Source organism: Nelumbo nucifera, chromosome 1 (assembly GCF_055504915.1).
Source record: "Nelumbo nucifera cultivar China Antique chromosome 1, China Antique-T2T, whole genome shotgun sequence".
Taxonomy (NCBI): domain Eukaryota; kingdom Viridiplantae; phylum Streptophyta; class Magnoliopsida; order Proteales; family Nelumbonaceae; genus Nelumbo; species Nelumbo nucifera.
In genome coordinates, this window is record NC_142649.1 from 1,835,608 (window position 1) to 1,858,028 (window position 22,421).

The following is a 22,421-nucleotide window of genomic DNA, read 5'->3' on the forward strand; positions in this document are numbered from 1 at the left end:
ATTATCCCCCAAAGGAAGCCCTGAATACTTCAGTGGCCATTGTGACACCCCACATCCCAAGATATTTACATACTCCAACATCTCCCCTTCTTCCAAATTAATACCCACAATGCAACCCTTGTCAAAGTTCACCTTGAGATTTGAAATTGGCTCAAAAATTTGTACTGTCTACTTGAGATTCCTAACCCAGCTTATATTTACTCCTTCACAAAAAAGCAAAGTATTGTCTACAAATTGCAAATGAGTAATTGGAACACTACCCCGACCAACCTTCCATCCCCACAACAACTCATGTGAATCCACCCTAGTAATAAGCATTCCGAGGACCTCAACAATTAGAGTGAAAAGAAAGGGAGATAGGGGACCTCCTTGTCTAATCCCTCTTAAGGTTGGGAAGAAGTCCACCACAGTTCCATTCACCAACAAGGAGTAATGGCAGGTCTTAAAACATCCTCTTATCCATTTACACCATCTCTCCCCAAATCCAAAATTTCCTCAAAACATCCAAACAAAAAGGACCAATCCACCACAACATAAGCTTTCTCCAAACCCAACTTACAAATAAAGCCTTCCTTCCCAAATCTTTTGAAATCCCCCACATATTCATTAGCAATTAGGAGAGCAACCCTAATCCTCAAAGATAAGACCTTAGCTATAATTTTATAGAGACTAGCCGCCAAGTTAATGGGTCTAAAATCACGAGGATGTGCTACATCACTTTTCTTTGGCACCAAAGCAATGAAGGTTGGATTAAAGGCTAAAGTCTGGATTAATTACTCCTCTTTCATAAATCTCTTCAAACACTCCCAACAGATCTTCCAAAATGTCCCAGCAATCTTGGTAGAATGCCATTGTGAAGCCATCAGGTCCTAGAGCTTTGCATCTATGCATGGAGAAGATAGCCTCCCAAATTTCCCCTTGCTCAAATCTCCTCTCGAACCAGATCTTCACTTCACCTAAGATCCTCAACCGATCAAGCCCCTCAAGCCAAACTCTTTCCCTCAAAGGTCTTCTGTAGATTGTTCTAAAATGTACTTTAAGAGCCCCTGCTATCTCATTCTGATGTGTTAAGGAAACACCATCAACTACCAATCTTTAGATATCATTCCTCCTCTTCCTTCCAACAGCCAAAGCATGCAAAAATTTTGTATTTCTATCCCCCTCCTTAATCGACTTATGCCTTGACTTCTATCTCCAACTTATTTCCTCCTTGTAGAGAACATCTTCTAGTTGCTTCCTCAAGGGCCATAATGTTTCTTTCTCTTTCCCCAGAGGTACCCCTCTCCTTTTTATCTAATTCCTCAATTTGGTGTATCAAAGATTGCTTCCTCTCTTCAACCTTCCCGAACTGCAAAGCGTTCAACTTCTTGATTCCGGATTTTAATCCCATCCCTTTCCATTCAGCTCTTGGGTTGCTTTCCCATTGAATTCCAATTGTTACATTTGTGGTTAACCATTTAAACCTTCTCAAAGCCCCCCATAGGACCGAGCTGCTCACTCCGATTCTTGCAACCACCCGATTACCAGTTTTGAGTCCCCTTCAATTAACAATTGTTGAAAATACAACTCTTTAGCAATTTCTACTCCTTGTGGAGCTGCTTGGACTTACCACATTAACAGAATTCCCTACTCCAATAGGACCAGAAAAAAAAAAAAAAGCCACGATCTGCCCCTCTCATTTCTGAAGACTCCCCCTATACCGGAGGGCCCTGGATTGCCAAGACTATGGCCATCAAAGTTTATTTTATGGTTTTTTATGGTTTCCCTCATCTACTTCCATACCAATGCATAAAATAATTCTAGAAGGGGAACAAAATGGGACTAATTCACCAAAACTAATTGTGCAACTAAATTGGAAACAATGAGAAACTCTGCAATATCATCTTTTTAAAATATATACATTGACCACAAAAATTTAGAAAAGTAATTTCTTTATCACAAGGAGGTAAGAAAACCTGCCACATAAGCAAATGTAATAATCATAGAAAAGTATGGCATTACCAATGAGGGGGCTTCAAATACTATCGCAACAAAAACATGTCAATGTTATAATAGCAAGTATAGTAATTAAAAGCTTACCTGAATGCAAGCACCATAAGAAACACCACAAATGCTACATAAAAGCTTCCAGCGGTCCTATGTTCAGGAAACACAAGGATTTAACTTTTGAGGCAAAAGAAAGGAATTAGTGAAAGAATTGTCTTATGTTGTGGTTCTCACAGTTTATAGTGAAGAATGAAAATGATTATCATAAGACCTAAGATTCCCCAAAAAGTAAAAGCATCACCAAAGATAATAGGAGGGCCTCAAACATAATAAAAATAACCAAGGGGATACCTTATTGATTCTGTTCAGCCCATCAATGGGTTCCATTCTCTTAATATCCGATAAGCAAGTCTCTGCAGAACATTGAATGAGTCATCCAACCATATATATGACCATTATTACAAATTAACACCAAATTTTAAATTTTAAGCCAACAGACCAGGTATCCACATAGCACATGCCAGATGTGCCCAGCGTCCATCAGTTGTAGGCTTCATAGCACCACCTAGAAGAAAGCCAAGTACAGATCCAATGACTCAACAAACGATCACTTGACAACTGAATAAATGTGTTTGAGATCAAATACCTATGACAGGACAAAGGCAACATGGTGGAGGACATTTGGGTGCCCCTGGCCGACATAAGTTGCATAACCATAGTACACCATCAACAGGTTCTAATTCACCATAGCATCTAGCATGGACCTGAAAAAATTTATTTACAGATTATAAGAAACTGAAATAGATATTCCATTCTCCAGAAAGATAAAGCAGCTACAACATTGTTGTGCAAGAACAAAGAAAGCAACTTAGCTAAGAAAACAAATAAAATCATGAAACACACTAGATCAATGACAGATTTCATATTTCAATTCGCTGAAACAGTAGAATATCCCATTTGGTGCATATGTCAGTTCAAAAATCAAAATCATGTCAAAGAAGCCATGAATTTTACCATCATTCGGCATTTATCACACTGCAGGAACAAGTTATTCTCATATTCCTGAAGGAGCAAAGAAAAACATTTAATCAGCACGATTCTGTCCATAAAAATGAGCTCCAAAATAGAACAAACATTAAAACAAAGGCACACAAACACATCAAGATGTACACTGGAAGCAAAGAAATAACAATTATTTTGTATTTATCAAAAAAATAACAGTTTTTTGTAAAGCAACTGACAAATATTGAAAACAAGTAAAAGACCACCAAGAACTGTGCTACAACCTCATCCATGTGGCAGACACTGCATTTATCAAGATCTTTCCAATCAACACGAACAGGTCTGTAACCAACTGGAAGATCCCCATAACTCTCCGAGGCCAACTTGCATCCAGAATATTTTGCTGACACTCTAGAATTTGATAACTCCTGCCAGAGCCATGGAAAATTGTTTCACACCTACTGCAGTTGGAATATGAAAAGTAGAGAAGTTCAAAAATATCTGCCCAACAGATTTTATTGAATTGTATGTTCGAATTATAAACATATTCAATAGAAGGCATTCAAAATTTCTTCAGGAACAATGACGAAAAATTAACTGATCAAAAAACAAAGACCAAGAAAAAAATAACAGATCAAAAAGAAATACTAGGACAAAAAAAATACAGTTGCTCAGCAGAGAAAAAAGGCATTACCCAATATTCTGCTAAAGAAAATACCTTTTGGATAAAAGGAGAACAAAGTATCTAAAAAAATCCAGATTTGTACAGTATCATTCACAACCCTCAAAAATTCTAAAGCTCCCTCCCAAAAGATAGGCTGTCCACCAATTCAAAATCTAGTAGAAAGAAAACTCAAGTAAGGAGAAGAGATCCCAGAGCGACAAATAAACAACATTTAGGGCCCTTATCTCCCATCAAGGATCCTACAATTCTTCCCTTCAACCCCACGCCCAACAAACTGCAACTACAATGATACACCAGAAAGATACTCATACAAGATCAACCTTTAATCATGGGGCCATAATGTGAAAATCTGCTGGGCTGCCTTGAAAGTGGGGGGCAGGGAGCTACAAATATCTGTAGTTATGTGATACATTAGGAAAGGATGGTTTAAAGCCTTCTTACTTTTCTTGCACATATGACCAGTATGAACCCATTACAATCCCTAAAGGTCCCACCAACACTTGATGGCCCAGATTGCCAATCCTGACTACATCAATCAAAATTCAGAGTTATCATATTCCTTTCTAGTGGTGTCCAATTTGAGACAGCAAGAGTTCTTAATGTTGCAGAATTCACCACCCAATACCAGCCACAAATAATATCATCAATGGAGAAAAAGTCAAAGTCCCTAACTGCTTTGACCCAAGAAGCCAACTTTAATATGGTGTTTCCTGCAATAGCACTTCTAGACCTTTCCATGCCACTAAACAGTCTTCCGTTCCTTTCTTCCCAAATGGTTCAATGCAAGGCTGCTCTTGTGCATCAACAAAGCAGCTTCCCTCCTCTCCTTGATGGGTAGATTAAATGGCGTTGACCACATCAAATGGAGTGCACATGTAACCAAAAAGGGAAAAATGGAACACATTCAAGCAGCAAAAGTGCAGATATTAGCAAGTAAATTTTTAATTCAAAGAGAGAAGATTGGGACAGTAAGATAGTAATTCAAGCCAAGGAACAGGTTAGTGATTGAAGGAGGGTTGCTGTTTACTCCATAAGATGGAAGTTGAAAGGGCTATTCACAGTAACCCCCTTTGATAAATGTAAAACCCTCTTAGACCTGGTAGAAAATTAAGTGGAAATATCTGCTCTCAATATTCAGTCTGAGACTGGATCCTTCACAGTATTTAAATGGATCCAACATATAATTCCAAGGACTTCTTTGTCAAAGATGGTGTTTTGGTGTGTGTAATAGGCTTGTCATTCCATCTGTGGAAGCAATAAATGGCTGAGTCTATAGCTTTGATGTGTGGAGGATGCTTAGAAGGAGCTTTCTAGGGTGATCTTCACTCTGTGGTGGTTCTGCTAAGTGGAGTGAAGCCTGAAGATATCCCACGAAATATAGAGCTAAGATCTGATGGGAGTATTGTGTCTGTTTGGCTAGCCTCCTCCATCGAAGTATGGTTGTGGAAGGAGGCTCATATGGAGGGAGGTGAGAAGGAGGAAGAAGAAGCCTTACATAGCTACCCGGGTTTGGATAGTTCAAATGGGAAGGAAAATTATAGTAAAAAGAGCCAACCACTTCTGGGAAGCCAAAAAGATTTGTACTGGATTGGAGAGAAGGTGGTAGAAGTAGTAAGGGGACAAGTGAGGAGGATAGAATCTGGAAACTGATTTGTACTGGATTGGAGGAACTAAAACAGAAGGAAGGCTTTGTTAGGAGCAAATCATATAGGGAAAGTAGGTTTTTGAACTCCAGTGCTAGAAAAGTTTGAGAAGAGATTAACTTCATGGAAAAAGAATTACATCTCTTTGGGTGGTAGGATCACATTAATAAGAGCTACATTGGTGAACTTACCCAATTACCTCTTGTCTGTCTATTTTAGGATACCACCTAGGGAAGCTAGGAAGCTGGAGAAGCTAATGAGCTATTTCCTTTGAGAACTTAGACAAGGAAAAAATGATCATTTGGTTAAGTGGGAAATTTTGTGTAGAAGTAAAGAAGAGAGGGGTTTGGGGATAGGGAGGATGGTTCAAAAAAAATCTAGCATTGTTGGGAAAATGGTTGTGGCATTGGCTGTTGGAGGGCAAGAGATTTTGGCATGAAGTGGTGGGAAGCATTCATGGCAGCTAAGAGAATGGATGGGACAAGGTTGTATAAAGGCGAGCTAATCCGGCAGCACCTTGGAAGGCCACTCACAACACTCTTCCTCAATTTCTCAGGTTTGTCAAGTATGAAGTTTGTTCGGGTAATTCTATATGGTTTTGGGAGGACATTTGGGTGGGAAATAGCCCTTTAAAGGATCTCACCCTCGGGGACACCCTTGGCTCCAAATTGGGATTTTGGGTTTTGTAGGGGGCTAAGGGATGCTGAAATCGACTCTCTATCTAATTTGCTATGCCTCCTTAGTCAAGTTTGTTTGGATCCCTCCAAGCCAGACAAAAGGATGTTGGCTCCTAGGCCCAAAGGGACTTTTACTTGTGCCTCTTACTTTAAGTCCAGTTCTCAGTCTTCTATTCAATAGGTTTTTCCCTCAAAGGAAATTTGGTGCAAGCGAGTTCCCCCCATAGGTTATGGCTTTTTGTTGGGAAATGTACTATGGGAAAGTAAACACTTTAGATAATTTACAAAAGAGAAGACCCTTCCTTCGTATTTCTTCCAATTGGTGTACCCTTTGTAGTGCTCACGGGGAGGATTGTTACCATCTACTAATATCTTGTCTGTTCTCTACAGAGTCATGGATTTGCCTACTCTCATTGTTTCAGTATAGCTGGAGATCTGCTCGCGCAGCCTTTATTTGGACATCATGGGAAGAAAGGGATGCTAGGATCTCTCAAGAAGGAAAAGAGCAGCAAGGAATTGAAGGACCATGCGTTGATTAAGGCAATACATTGGTTGAAGACATTGGAAATTTTCCACCAATTCTCCTTTAATAACTTTTGGAGAAACTGGTCAGCAATAACAGGGTGTTCTTCCATTAAGAATAGGGTAGTTACAAGGTGGTTTCCCCCATCTGAAGGTACACTGAAGGTACACTGAAGCTGAATTTTGATGGGAATAGCTTGGGCAATCCAGGGTTATCTAGAATGGGGGGTTTTGAGAAATGAGTTTGGAGAGGTTCTGCTTTACTCGGGTCCTCAAGCATTCGAAGATTCTGTAAGGGCAGAATTATTAGCTGTTGTACAAGGGGTGCAATTTGCAAACCAATTGGGGGTAGAGCAAATAAGTATTGAAGGGGATTCCAAGGTGGTGGTGAGCCGGTTGAAAAACTCCAAGGATACTATATGGTGCTACAAGAATGAAAATAAGAAGTTTAATTGGCTGACAAGGAATATATTGGTTTCTATACAGTGGGTGGGAGATCAGCAAATGCTTTGGCTGATGTGTAAGCCAAGCAAGGGGCAAATATGGAAGAATTGCTTAGGGCTCCGCTGTGATTTCTGTACTTTATTCCTAGTTTCTTTGTAATCTATTGGGAGAGGCTGCAGATCATGCCTCTCCAAGGATTGTTGTATAAGATGAAAAATCTAAAACAGATTCTGAATTAAAAAAACTTCACTATTACTCATAAAAAAAGGGGGTACAAACAAAGGAAAACATCTTTCAAGGAAGCATCACCCCACCAGATATCTTCCCACAACTTAACCTTGTCATTAGAGAAAAGGTCATACTTGATGTGAGACAAAAAAGAAGATTGACAAGAATAGCTTTGCAGGGGGGAGGGGGAACCAATATAAATCTCACGATTCTCACCAAAGAGCCAGTGCCCTAGCCATTTGGATGTCTACAATAAATGCTCCTCACCCTGTGTCACAATTTATCCTAGTCTAAAAGAAGCCTCCAAAGCCATTTACCAAATAAAGCAATGTTATTTACTCTTAGTTTACCCAGAGTCCTAGACACAAGCCTCCCAGCTCCTTCCTCTTATACACCATAGCCTAGTTAATTAGGAGATCCCCCTTTAGCATGTTCTGATTCACAGAGAGAGTCACTCATGCTTTTCTCCAATCTTTTGACCAACAACAATGGAATCTTAAAGACAGACAAGAAAAACAAGTACGTTTGCTAAGGTTGACTTTATGGGCTCATTTTTCCACCTAAGGTGATATCGCGTTATCTTCCAAAAAAAAAAATTCTTTGTGAAACAATCAATAACAGGATACCAAAACCCACTAGATTTTGGATTAACTGGTAAGGGCAGCCCAAGGTACCTCATTGGCCAGTCCATTCTCATATGAGATAGGTTTAGCTGAAAGTGTGGAACAAATAATAACGCTCCACACCAGTCATAAAATACATGGGCACAACCATTCAACCTTTTACTGTGGACCCCATGTAATTTATCACTGGTGTGGAGCGTTATCATTGATTCCACATCCCGCTACACAGCTAGTGCATTCAACTAATCGGAATTCTTCTCATACACCCCAAGATTGATGTGTACCTATCCGTTCTTCCACTTCCAAATTTATTCTTTCTGTGCAACTCTTATTAACTTTCAGGTTGGCAATCTTTTCAAAACACTTTACTATGACTTTCATATTTCTTGCCCTAACTTCCCCCCCATAACCTCACAAAATAATATTATCATCTGGAAACTACAAGCGGGTTACCATTGTTTCCCTGTCTCAATCATCCATCCTCTAGTCAAACCATGATTGTCAGCCTTTGTAACTAACCTACCAAACACATCCAATTTAAGGGTAAAATGAAAAAGAAAGAGAGGGCATCCTTTTCTTAATCCCTTAGCCAAAAGAAATCCTTGACCACCCCATTAACCAGGACAGAATAGCATACAGACTGCCGCCTTTACCTCTACCAAAAATCACAGCTTTCCAATAAGTCAACCAGAGTACTGGCGGACCTGTTGATCTAAATAATGTTGCCCCCATCTCCCCAGTAAAACTTCATGCTCCTCTTATTGCATGCCTATAACACCAAAAGAGCTCATATTGTTCTTCCAAACCATCTCATTATATCCTAAGAGCTACGATCTACTAACACATTTCTGTAGTTCAGAACTTCAAATTTTTGCCCACTTTCATTTGGTCACAAATAGATGGGGTGCAACTTGAGCGGGATTAGGTTAGGCTTTTTGTCAAAATTTGAATGGGCCCAAGCCCAAAGCAGTGAAAAATGCTTGGGCCAATCCAAATTGCACCCTTACAGAGAACACCACCTACAGCGCTTAAGGGCCTAAAAACCTGGGGGCAGGCTAAAAAGGACATGGGTTTAAGTAGTAGGAAATGAAAGGTTTAGTGGTTAATTTATTAATGGATATGAAACTGATCAGAACAGGATGGCAAAACAGGATTATGTAGCCAACCACATACCAGGACAACGCTTATATGATGATGGTGACAGTAGTGGTGGTATTTTTGCCGCTTCCAGAGTTCATGAAAACTCCCCTTATCCCAAACTTCCAAGGTTGACAAGGCTGCAACCATCAAAATTCAATTTAATTGAGTTATTATTACATGATATCCAATTTAGTTTTGCAGTGCTAGAATGAAACATCCATATTTTGCCAGCATCTAGTGATATCTTCAGTGGATAAATGAGACAAACAGCTTCAGTGTCTTGACCCAGTGTGCCACCTTTACTGGTATACTCTCTATAAGATACACTCTACATCAGCAAGGTTGCACCCAAAAAGAGGCAAGAAAATATTCCCAAATACCAGAGGCAAAAGGGTAAGAGATAAGTAAATTCAGTCGTTTCACAACTTCCTTGCAAAGAAAACACATGGGTTAAAAGACACCAATAAGGTCTCCTCCTTTGTAGAGTTTCATGCGCATTAACTTTTAAAGAAACAACTCCCAACAAAATGCCTAATCTTAGATGGAACTGGTCCACTGGAAATTGTTGACACGATGAATGTCCCCAAAGGAGGGGAAGAAGTGATAGGGAGATTTTAATCAATAAGTGCTAGAATGGGTCTTATAGATACAGACATAAGAAAAATGACCACTTTGACTAGGAGATTCTGTATCAACCATCCATTTTTTATGAATACCAACCATCCATTTCTCTAGCTATTTTTTTGATAATTAAGAAATTTTATTAGAACATAGAGAAAAACAGATAAAAGTATCCCATGGAGAGTCACAAGCTGTGACCTCTCCAAACAATCAAAACCAAAAACAGAGTAGAATGGTGCCCAATACAACTGTTCCCTGTTTTCCCCTTGCTTGGCTAGACTATCAGCCATAGCATTTGTTGATCTCCCCACCCATTGTATTCTAACACATAGACTTCTTGTCAGCCACTTTCTCTAGCTATTTTTTTTGATAATTAAGAAATTTTATTAGAACATAGAGAAAAGCATATAAAAGTATCCCATGGAGAGTCACAAGCTGTGACCTCTCCAAACAATCAAAACCAAAAACAGAGTAGAACGGTGCCCAATACAACTGTTCCCTGTTTTCCCCCTGCTTGGCTAGACTATCAGCCATAGCATTTGTTGATCTCCCCACCCATTGTATTCTAACACACAGACTTCTTGTCAGCCACTTTCTTAAATTCATTCTTAAAACAAAATACCAGACTCTGGATTCCATAGCCACCCCACAGACCACCTTGGAATCTCCTATTAGTAGTTGTTCCACTCCTAGCTGTGCTACAAACTGCACCACTTGAAGGGCAGCTAGTAATTCTGTCCCAGTGGAGTCCCCCACACCTAAGGGCCTGAGTATAAGAGAACCACATTTGCACTTTCATTCCTTAGAAACCCCTCCCATCTTGGAGGGAGCTGGATTACTTTAACTACCGCCATCAAAATTTAGTTTTATAAAGCCTTCAAGAGGGGGTGCCCAACTCATACACACCAACTTCTTTGGTGAGGAGTAGCTAGACACTGCTACCCAACTCCTCCAAAGATCATCAAAAGAAAACGGATGCAATAAATAAAGAGATTTCACCCACAAAATAGCCCTATACAAGATACACTCTATCAGTTCTTATTGGCTTCTCTACTCTTGGAAGATCCGGGCATTCCTTTCTTCTCAAATTGTCCATATCAAAGTTGCCCTAGCACAGTTGCACACCTCCACATTATTCTTCCTCTTCGGTGGCACCAAGCAAAGGTAGATGAATCAAAAAGCATGCTTACTTCTGCCAGCATATTCCACTTGCACCCAAAGATCAAGAGCAACCAATCCCACAACTCTGCTGTAATAGAACAGGAAATTAGAACATGATAACAATCCTCACCATGAGACTTGCAAAAAGTACACCAATTAGGTGAGATACAGAGATAAGGTCTTCACTTTTGTAGATTACCCAAGGTGTTTACTTTCCCATAGAACACTTCCCAACAAAATGCCAAAACATTAGGGGAAATAGTCCTGCACCAAACCTCATTAAAAGGAAAAACTTGTTCAAAAGGAGATCGACAAAGGGATTTAAAGAAGGAAGCACATGAGAAAATACCAAAGGGGGGTTGTCCAAATCCTTTTGTCTGGTTCAAAGGGGTCTACACAAACTTTATCAAGAAGACTCAATAAGTGGGTTAGACTCTCAATCTCCTCATCCCTTAACACTATGGAACCCAAGCAAGAAGACTGTCAATAAGGGGTCCAAACAAACTTTATCAGAGGGTCAGTATGTCCAAATCCTTTTGACAAGCTCCTTTTTATACCAAGAGACAATGAACAAGGATGGAAAGAGGTCCTTTAAAGGAGCCTCTCCAACAAAGTATCCTCCCAAAAAAGGACTGAATTACCATAACACACATCATACCTAACAAAGTATCCATTTCTTTTTTTTTTCTTTTGATAAGTAATCCATTTCTCTTATTCTCCTTATATGTTTTCTGTTCTAGCATCAACCATCCATTAAAATCCTAGTGAAAAACCTTCAATAGCATTCATATACATCCAAAAAGGTCTAATATCAATCCCAAGTGTTTTTGTTAATTTCCACAATACACAAAAGTAATTTTGTCTTTTCATGGAAAACCTGCAAGGAATGCCTTCAAATTCGTCATCCTAAACAATGTTTTAAACTTTCATTTTAAAATTTGACATCTACATATGTCAAAGCATCCCTACCTGTAGTCCTAAAACACTGTAAATCTTGTTAGAACCCCCCCCACACACACACAAACTACCCAGTCAATACCTTCATATGCTCATCCTTGGGTCATAGCCAACCTAAATCTGTTTGTTTTCAAGCAGCCAATCTTATATTAATTGGTAATATGAAGTGATGGTTGATGATTATTATCAACTTCTCATGATACAGCCATCTTGTGTTTGCAGTTCAGGTTCTCCCTTTAGGTATACAAGTACCTTAAAGAAAAAATACAAAATGTAGCTTCATCAAGTCTTAGGCAACAGTCATTTAATTAAGATCATTGTAAAGAAAGAGTTTTGGGCAATTGGAGAAGCCTTATCAACAATTGTCATTATTGCTATAGAATGATATTTATCTTCTATTAGCAAGAGTAGAAATCACTATTTGCTGATTCAGACAAGCATCTTGTGAGAGAAAGAGGGGGAAGGTGAAAATTTCAGCAGTAGAGAAGGAAGGAGAAGAAGAAAAGAGTAGGAGGTCAACTAGGATAGTGAGAGAGTTAACCTAAGTCGCCTACCTCTCATTATATTTATATTTAACTTAAAGATGAGATATTACAAGGATGCCCTTAGTAGGGCGGCTACTAAAACTGAACAGTCACAACTTTAAAAAATATAAACTAATGGGCCAAGGCCCAACAACTTCCTAACTAAATAAAAACAAACTAAAATAAAGCCGGGCCACTCAACACTCCCCCTCAAGTTGGGAGAAATGTCACACATTCCCAACTTGCGTAGACCATGCTCCAGCTTGTTCTTTGTGACACCTTTTGTGAGAACATCGGCGAACTGCAGATCAGAAGCAATGTATGGAAGACAAACTTCTCCAGAAGTTACCCTTTATTTGATAAAATGTCTATCCACTTCAATTTGCTTAGTTCGGTCATGCTGGACTGGGTTATGGGCAATATTAATTGCTGCCTGCTTATCACAGTATAGCATCATGGGTTCTTCTGCCTGTACACCAATTTCTTCTAACAGAGAACAGATCTAGAGAAATTCTGAAACTCCATGTGCCATGGCCCTGTATTCGGCTTCAGCACTTGATCTTGCTACCACTATTTGTTTCTTACTCTTCCATGAGACTAGGTTACCCCCAACTAGGGTGCACACTCCTGAAGTTGATCTCCTGTCATCAAGGCATCCCGCCCAAACAGCATCTATATAAGCCTCTAGTTTCAACTGTCCATGATCAGTGAACAATATGCCTCTGCCCGGGTGTCCCTTCAGATAAGCAAGAATCCTGTCAACTGCCTCCCAATGCTGGACTCGTGCAGCATGCATGTATTGACTTACTACACCCACTGCATAGGAGATGTCTGGTCTTGTCATACACAAGTATAGCGGCCGACCCACAAGTCTCTGATATCTCCCAATGTCCTTTATTGGTTCACCTTCTGATGCATTGATTTTACGGTTCTAATCAATAGGGGTGTTGATTGCCTTTGTTCCAAGCTTCCCTGTCTCTTGAAGGAGGTCCAAGACATACTTCCTTTGAGAGATAAAAATTCCATGTTTCGATCTTGCAACTTCAATGCCTAAGAAATACCTCGTTCTCCAAGATCCTGAATTTCAAATTCCTTATGTATGTTTCTTTTCAGACTATCAATCTCACTCATATCATTCACAGTGACAACAATATCATCCACATAAACAATTAGGACTGACACCAAAGATCCCCTGCGCTTCACAAACAAAGTGTGATCAGATTGAGTCTGAGTGTATCCAAAAGCAATCAAGGCCTTTCTGAATCTGTCAAACCATGCTCTAGGAGATTGTTTCAAGCCATAGAGTGACTTCTTAAGCTTGCATACCATTCCCTTTTCAGTATCATTGTAAAAACCAGTAGAAAGATCCATATACACTTCTTGCAATTCCCCATTTAGGAAAGCATTCTTCACATCCAGTTGAAACAAGGGCCAAGAGTATGAGGCAGCAAGAGAAAGAAGTATCCGAACGGAGGTCATCTTTGCAACTGGCGCAAAGGTCTCTAAGTAATCAATGCCATAGGTGGTCTGTGTGTACCCTTTTGCAACAAGTATTGCCTTGTACCTTTCTATACTTCCATCTGCCTTATATTTTACTGTGTAAACCCATCTGCATCCAACTGTCTCCTTGCTTTCTGGTAGATCCACAATGTCCCATGTCTGATTCTTAATCAAAGCTGTCATCTCTTCCTGCATAGTTGTCTTCCACTCAGGTTTGGAGAGAGCCTCACTAACACCCTTGGGTATAGACACTAAATCAAGAGATGAGAGAAAAGCACGGTAGAAAGGAGAAAGTCCACTGTAGAATAAGTACTGTGAAATACAATGAGCAGTAGACTTTCTCTTCCCTTTTCTGAGAGCAATCGGGAGATCAAGGTTATCTGTAACAGAGTTAGTAGGATCAATGGGAACTGAAACAATAGCGGGACCAAGAGGAATACCTGAATCCATGGCAGTCGAATCTGGAGTCTCCAAGGAATCAACAGGAAGTGATGTGAGTTCTGCTGTAGTGGAATCAACCTCCTTGTGAAGTCTCTGTCGTAAGTAATGCTGAGAAGAAGAACGCAAAGGAGGTGGCAAGGTAGCTGCCACAGGGTGGTGGTTAAGCACAGGAGTAGACATAGGGACTGGAACTGGGAGAGGAATAGATTGCTAACTTACTTCCCCAAAACACTCCCCTTGAGAAGGATTCTTTAAGAAGAAGTACGTGGATTCAAAAAAGGTGACATCCATGGTAACATATCGGCTCCCAGAGACTGGACCATAGCAGCAGTACCCTTTCTGATTCTCTGCATATTCAAGGAAGACACACTTCTTGGTCTTAGGGTCAAGCTTCGAGCGGTGAGAACCAAGGATATGTGCAAAGCAGACACACCCAAACACCCTGAGAGGAATATGAAACATCTGCCCCTGAGGGAAAAGAAGACTAAATGGAGTGCTGAATCCAAGTATACGAGAGGGCACCCCGTTGATCAGATATATTGCTGTGAGAACTGCATCACCCCAAAAACGAACCGGAACTGTAGATGTGATCATCATGCTTCTTGCAGTCTCAACAATGTATTTGTTCTTCCTTTCTGCAACACCATTCTGTTGTGGACAGTAGGGGTAACTGCTCTGATGGACAACACCATATTCTAACGGATATGAGGCAAGATGTCTTTCAAAATATTCCCTGGCATTGTCAAATCTGAACACCTTTATCCTTGTTCCAAACTGTGTTACTACCATCTGATGAAATTGCCTCACCAAGGATGGTACCTCATCGCGGGATTTCATCAAGTAAATCCAAGAGTATCGAGAGAAATCATCCACAAATAAGAGAAAATAGCGATAGCCTCCCATAGAAGGAACATGGTAAGGGCCCCACACATCCGAATGAATAACATCAAAAGAAGAATAACATCTTTTATTACTAGGTTTAAATGAATGTCTACAATGCTTTCCAAGTTGACAACCTTCACACTCCAGACTCGATAGACTAACAGACTCAAAAAGTTTTGGGAACAAAGAACTCAAAGAAGAAAAAGGTAAATGACCCAAATGATTATGCCAAAGCATAATTTGACTCACAGATCCTGACTCACTATCCCTGCTGACATGATGACTCTGATGAAGAGGAAGTACATCCAAGAGGTAAATTCCATTCACTTCACGACCACTCCCAATCGTCCTCTTTAAAACCAGATCCTGCAAAATACAACGTCCAAGACAAAAAAAATTACTGAGTAGTTCAGGTTTTAGTCAAACTACTAACAGATAACAAATTAGTACTCAATCTGGGAACATGAAGGACAGATGGTAGACAAATAGAATCACTAATCTTGACAAATCCCTTCCCAGTAATAGGAACATGGGATCCATCAGTTGTGGAGGCCCTGTCTCTGCCAGAACAGAGTTGGTAAGAAGAAAAAAAAGTGGAGCTATGGGTCATATGATTTGGGGCTCTAGAATCTATAATCCAAGGAGGTCACTCCTTACCTGAAGTGGAAACATAATGTGCAATGGCGTGTGAACTACCTGTGTGAGCAAAGGAGGTAGAGTGGACTCCACCAGTGCCACATGTACCTTGTTGTCCGCTTGCGGCTGAACTGGAACTGGCTGTATTCTGCTGGTTCAAAAGTAGCCCATACCTCTCAAGTTCGGCCCTTACTGCAGCAGCTGCAATAGACTCCAAAGCAGCTATAGTAGGAGGGGTCGAAGTGTCACCAGTAACTGCCACGTGTGCATTTCCCTTCTTATTCTTCAATCTAGTCGGCACAAGATGTGGGTGAAGCTTCCAACAAGTATCTCTTGTATGTTTAGGCTTCTTACAGTAGTCACAGATCAGATCTCTTTTGTCTTCTTTCTTGATTTCACTGCCACTTTGTTTAGGTTTCACAGCACTTACCATGGCAGACTGAGCGGAAAAGAGGTTTTTCATCATCACATCCCTCCTGCACTCCTCCCCCGACACAAAGGCATATGCTTGGGAGAGAGTGGCACTGTCCCTGGAAAGAAGATGTTGTCGTGCAATATCATACTCAGGATTAAGGCCAGCAAGGAATTCAAACACCCTATACTTCTCTAGATGTTTCTGATAGGCAACTACATCCTTAGTGGTTTCCCAAGCAAATGTCTCTAAATGGTCAATCTTCTGCCACAGGGTTTTAAGGGCCGAAAAATAGGCTGCAACAGATCCATCTCCCTACCTTGTAGCAATAATCTGATTTCTCAGTTGATAAGCCCTAACAACATTCTCCCTCTGTGAATAGGTTTCTGCAACCCCATCCCATATCTCCTTAGTCGTATTTGCCCATAAAAAATTTTTACTTATATGTGGCAACATGGAATTACATAACCAAGTAATCACCATATAATTCTCCTGCACCCACCGGGAGTTGCTAGTTTCGGGTTTCACCTCCTCACCAGTGATGTACCCTAATTTCCCACAAGCACCAATGGCCATCTTTGCAGATTGTGACCATTCCAAGTAATTTGCACCATCCAACTTAACTATAGTAATGGTCCCAGCCCCGAAGGGGTCTCCAGCACCTCCTCCCACTAGTCCCATTTCACTCCCGGGCTTATTTTCAACTCTGTGGCCCTCCATGCTTCTCAAAAAAGGTAAAGAAAATAACTAAAACTTGCAGCAAGATCAAAGAAAACACCTTTTGGAACCAACAACACTTTCTTGGTGTCATGGACTTTCTTCCCTCAAAAGATTCCTTTTCTGTGGGATGGGAGAAGAGAGAGAAGAGGCAGCCACCCTCTCTGGAAGCCTCCAAACCAGGCAGGACTTGAACCGCCCCTTACAAACAACCCCAAGGAACCCTAAAAAATTAGGGCGCCACTTCCTAGGTCAAAATTAAAGAGTCCAACAAAAACAAGACTCTTCCCCTTTCTCCAATTTTTCCTGATTCTGATGAGAAACCCTAGATCAGCTACAGGGCACACAGATCCATCAAGAAAATCCAAAAACTGGGCTTACCTGAGGGCTTCGATCAACCTCTTAAATCACCATGCAATCGGCCGATCTAGGGCTGCAAGAGAGAACAACTTCAAGAACCTTCGGCCTGCTCTCATACCAAGTAGAAATCACTATTTGTTGATTCAGTCAAGTTTCTTCTGAGAGAAAGAGGGGAACGGTGAAGATTTCAGCAGTAGAGAAGGAAGGAGAAGAAGAAAAGAGTAGGAGGTCAACTAGGATTGTGAGAGAGTTAACCCTAGCCACTTTCCTCTCATTATATTTATAATTAACTTAAAGATGAGATATTACAAGGATGCCCTTAGTAGGGCAGCTACTAAAACTGAACAGTCACAACTTTAAAAAATATAAACTAATGGGCCAAGGCTCAACAACTTCCTAACTAAATAAAAACAAACTAAAATAAAACCGGGCCACTCAACAGTAAGTTTGGATGCATTTATTCTATTTTGGTCATGCAAAGAAATTCAAACATCCAACAAATCTATTATACACTTTAGCAAATCTTAATTGCCTATCAATAGAGATCTTGAATCCGAAACAAAGAATAAACACTTGATGCATAATTAGAACCCAACAAACAATAATTGTCACATTACATAAAATTAGCACCAATACCATTCAAGTAACAGCATGACCAAGTTTAGAAGTATAGAAGAAAACAACTAGAGATAGATGAGATGAAGTCCCATAAAAGAAAATTTCCAGGAAAAGGGGGAAAAGGAAAAATGCAAAACTTTCTATTTATTAATCGTATAGGTAAAGATGAATAACAACATACCCGTATAAGTTTGAAAACTTTCGAATTTGAAAAACCAAACATATAAGAACCCGATTTATCGATCTCCTCAACTTTGCTTTCAACATTAAAGCCATTAGACAATTTGTTCTGCATCTTCCTTATCCTTTTATAAATTTTGTTCCAGCAAATAGATGGATTTGATCCTTTGAACTGTAGAAGGCAACAAACCAACAAAATATAAGTATACTGCAAGTCCTAGCAAATTCAATGAAAAATATTGTTCATTCATCAAAATATAAGTATAGTGCTAGCCAAGCAAATTGCATGAACAATGAAGGGAGCAACCCCTCCCTAATACAAGACATTTTTTAAAAGATAAGAAACTATAACTAAAATTACAAAACCATTTTTTGTGTATGGGTTAAGAATTTAAGACTTTAGCATGGACTTGTTTGGACTTGCCTCAAGGAGCTCGGTACAAAGGCGGCTTGTAGAATTACGAATGCAAAATATTTAACATCAAATTAGCTATTTGAAGTAAAGCGATTAGAAAAGAAATAAAGAGATTGAAATTTTCACATGATGAATTGTTGAATGCTTGAATATGTTTTATATGTCATGTTTGGTTCCAGGGGAAACACAGCTTTATACCTAACTATCAACATGAAAGTGCTCAAACTCTAAAGAAACCAATGCATAAAATAGGGATGCAACTATTTAAAAAAAAAACGAGACTAAGAAATATTGCACGCATAACCATGAAACAAAAGGAAATAATAATTAAATAAAAGTGAAAAATCCCAATGCATATTAGTCCATAACAAGAAGGAATTGAAATGATGTTTTAATAGTCAATCTATGACATGTGTAATTGTGTAAGTAACAACTAACCTGTTCTCCACTATCTGTTGTTACTCTAAATAGTGGCCGAAACCTTGATTCTGGATCTCTCAGCACCTCCATTTTATAAAAGGATTTTATACTTGGATCTGAACAAAAAAGAACATTATGCAGTGTGAATTAGTTTACCTCATGGAGAAATAAAAGAAAAGTAATATTTGTATGTATGTGCATATATCTCTATGAAATGAGAGTGGGTTGAGCATTTGTTAAATTTGAATTGGCTTGGTAAGTTGAGTAAACTCTTCAAACCAGGTACACAAATTACATCCCTAATCTATGTGCATGTGTATATATTCTGCTCGGAATAAAAATACAACAATATTATGAAAATGTATAACAGATGATAATAAGACATGTTATCTATGCATATCAACAAGGGCAACCGGGAGACAACAAAGCTTGCAACATTAGTCAAAGAAAAATAGCATGGAAAATGAATGGAAAACTTATGGAAATTCTTCACCTGTTGTTGAAGCAAACTTTCTCTCAGCAGTATATCCTTGAGGCCAGATGTACTTCTCATTCTGGAAAAAATCTGAGTCCCTGACAATCTTCCCTGTAGGATAATTATATGTTTAGAAAACTATAATGAGTAACCTTTGACCACCATCAATTATTATTTTCAAGAAGGAACATCATTTTTTATCAAAAGAAGGAACATCATATTACCAATTTAATCATTATCAAGTAAATGGGAATGCAGTTAACTGCTTCTAAAATACAAGGTATGTGCATGCAGTAAACTTGTTTTTCAGGCAAATCAATTATTCAAAAGAGATAACAATCATTTGGAATATCGAGAAATGAAAATCACCTAGGCTTATTACACGGAGATCCCCTAATTCAAGTGGACAAGTTTTGATGCCTTCCAGTATTTGCTGTCTCTCTCCATCTCCCACATTATCATTGTCAGAGTCATTACTTCCTTCATCTTCACCACTTGCATTCTCACAATCATCAGCACCACTGCCATTTTGCAGCCTTAACATTCTTTTTGGAAGCTTTTGTTCACTGAGGTACCTGTCAAATATGGTAATTTACAATGTGACAAAAAAGAATAAAAAACCAATGAGCTCTTGTATATGCATCCCATAAAAGCATTTTAATATGATGAGTAGGCAAAAAACATTGTGGATGCCAAATAACCAAGCTCTTGTAAAACCCACACTGAGGGACACGAGACACCAAAAGTGAAGAAAAGGCAAAACTAGATAGAACATGGAAGAAGGAATTATTCTACAAACTTGATGCACTAAAAGGAATACCTGCGAGATGCTGATCAAGAAAAAAAAGAAGACCTGCAAGTTGTAAGGATGTATATAATGCAATCACTGCATGTTATAAGTGCAGGAAAAAGGTAGAGTGGCATGACATGTGAAACTTAAGCCAGAAACAAGCTTACTCCTACACAAGAATGGGGTTCTCAGGTTTCACAATGGACAAACATGAATGGGGAAGGCCTAGGCCAGGACATGAATTGCAAAATTCAATTTCAGCAACAAAGCACAGTGCTCAGTATTATTGCCGTTTTCTTTTTACCTAACTATCTAAAAATCTGGATGGGATGTAATTTTTTCACAGCAACAAATCACCCTTAACTGTTGCTTATCTAAAAAAATATGCAGGGCATAGGACTCACTTTTAGAGTCAAGATGAAGTTCCAATTAACATCCTTGGTTTTGTAATCACAAGGCGGTATAGAAAAATCATTAAATGTTAAAGGACCAAGAACATATAGAAAGAAGCAATTTATCATGTATCATTCTTTTCAAGTTACTAGTAAGTGTGTGCATGCTTTGCACATGGCAATTTTTAGAGATGTGCCCAAATGTTTTTTTTTTTTATACTTCTGTGTTTTCATTTTTTAAATTTTTATTTTTATTTAATTAGGACACCTAGGGTTGACACAAAAGGTTGAATTGTTGACTCGCCACCAAACAGGAAAACAAATCCATTTTTTGTTTGGTTTTAAATTTGGAGTCTTAATTTTTTATTGTCTATAAAAATTATTCATCTTTGGAGTCTTAATTTTGTTTAATATGATGAATATACAATATTAAAGATGTGCCCAAATGTTTTTTTACAAAACTTTTTGTATTTTTATACTTTTATGTGTTTTCATCTTTCTAAATTTTTATTATTATTTAATTAGGACACCTAGTGTTGACACATTTGACCTAAAAGGTTGAATTGTTGACTCGCCACCAAACAGCAAAGCAAATCCATTTTTGCTTGGTTTTAAATTTGTATTTTATTTCTATTATTGATAAAAACAATTATTCTTCATCACACTTATCTTTCTTTAATATGGTTTATTAATATCTATACAATTATAAAGAGTATGAATGAGGATGTGGAACTTTTCTTGACTAAAATGCCCACATTTGTTATTTAGTCCATCTCTAATTATGAAGGCTGAAAATGTAATTTCAATTAATGCTTTTCACCCATTTAATCCCCTCTCATTAACTCTTGTATTTAAGGTATTAACTCATATTTTCTCTTATTAAATTCCATATTTAAGTTAATTTTTCAAAATGCTATTAATTAGATCTATGTCCGATACTTTTAACAATATAAACCCATATGTTTTAAAACTTACTAAAAACCAAAATCAAATTAGCCAACCCATGAAGTCATAGTTAGATAATTAATAAAATTTTTAAACAGAAATACATATAGAAAATTACAAAATGTAGAAAAATAAACACATTTTTTATATTTTTATTAATCAAATTAAAAAACAAGTGCAATAAACAATAATTATTTTTATTGATGATGAAAATGAAGTACATATCTAAAACTAACAAAAAATGAAATTATTTTCCTATTTGGTAGAAATCAATAGTTCAACTTTTGGGTCAAATATGCCAAGCTTGAATATCATGATTAAATAATAAAATATAAAAACACAAAAATAAAAAATACATAAATTTTACAAAAAAAACAATAGGCCACATGTATAATATCATATATTTAACATATTAAACAAAAAATAGGTGTAAATTACAATATTATTTTCACACACAGAGAAATAAAAAATATATATAGAAAAAATTGAATATATCTAAAACTCCATATTTACACTACTATTAAAAATATGAATAAATTTGAGAAACTTTCTTTTGACTAAAATACCCATTTTTGAATTTAATCCCTTTTTAATTGTGAGGTTTAAAATGTAGTTTGAATTACAATTTTCACCTCACTCAATTCCCCCTCTCTAAATCTTACATTTTTTTGATAAATAAACAAAAAAGTATACACTAGGAAGATAAAACATTACAAAAAGAATTGTCCAGCCCAATAGGTAGGCCTGCCAATGATACCCAAAACTTTGTAGCCTAATATGAGGTGCTTACGTAATCAGATCCAGATTTCATAGTCTGCATCCAATTAATAGTGAAAAACAAAAAATATAAAAAATAAAAAGTACATGAATTTTATACAAAATTTTGGATACATTATTCCTATCATTATCATCATCTAATTGCCACGTGCAAAGCACGTGCACGCTTACTAGTAGAATTAAATGAAAGAATGGGAGTTAATACCCTAAATATAAGACTTAAGAGAAATGTAATAGTTCAAATTATA

General features: G+C 38.2%; 1 protein-coding gene across 2 annotated transcripts in view; it reads right to left on the reverse strand.

The window, feature by feature from the left end:
- LOC104589356 (histone H3-lysine(4) N-trimethyltransferase ATX1-like) overlaps positions 1-22,421 on the reverse strand; it is a 73,993-nt gene that overhangs the window by 41,989 nt on the left and 9,583 nt on the right. For both annotated transcript variants that reach the window (XR_016080658.1, XM_010247652.3), the window contains exons 7-16: positions 19,639-19,844; positions 19,288-19,380; positions 18,813-18,910; positions 17,961-18,131; positions 3,273-3,416; positions 3,001-3,048; positions 2,633-2,750; positions 2,486-2,551; positions 2,338-2,399; positions 2,080-2,136 (exon numbers count right to left, since the gene is read on the reverse strand). Coding sequence is in view for 1 of the 2 variants with exons in the window: in XM_010247652.3 (XP_010245954.1) it covers positions 2,080-2,136; positions 2,338-2,399; positions 2,486-2,551; positions 2,633-2,750; positions 3,001-3,048; positions 3,273-3,416; positions 17,961-18,131; positions 18,813-18,910; positions 19,288-19,380; positions 19,639-19,844 (1,063 nt within the window). In the remaining variant the exon portion in view is untranslated. The remainder of the gene's footprint in view (positions 1-2,079; positions 2,137-2,337; positions 2,400-2,485; positions 2,552-2,632; positions 2,751-3,000; positions 3,049-3,272; positions 3,417-17,960; positions 18,132-18,812; positions 18,911-19,287; positions 19,381-19,638; positions 19,845-22,421) is intronic.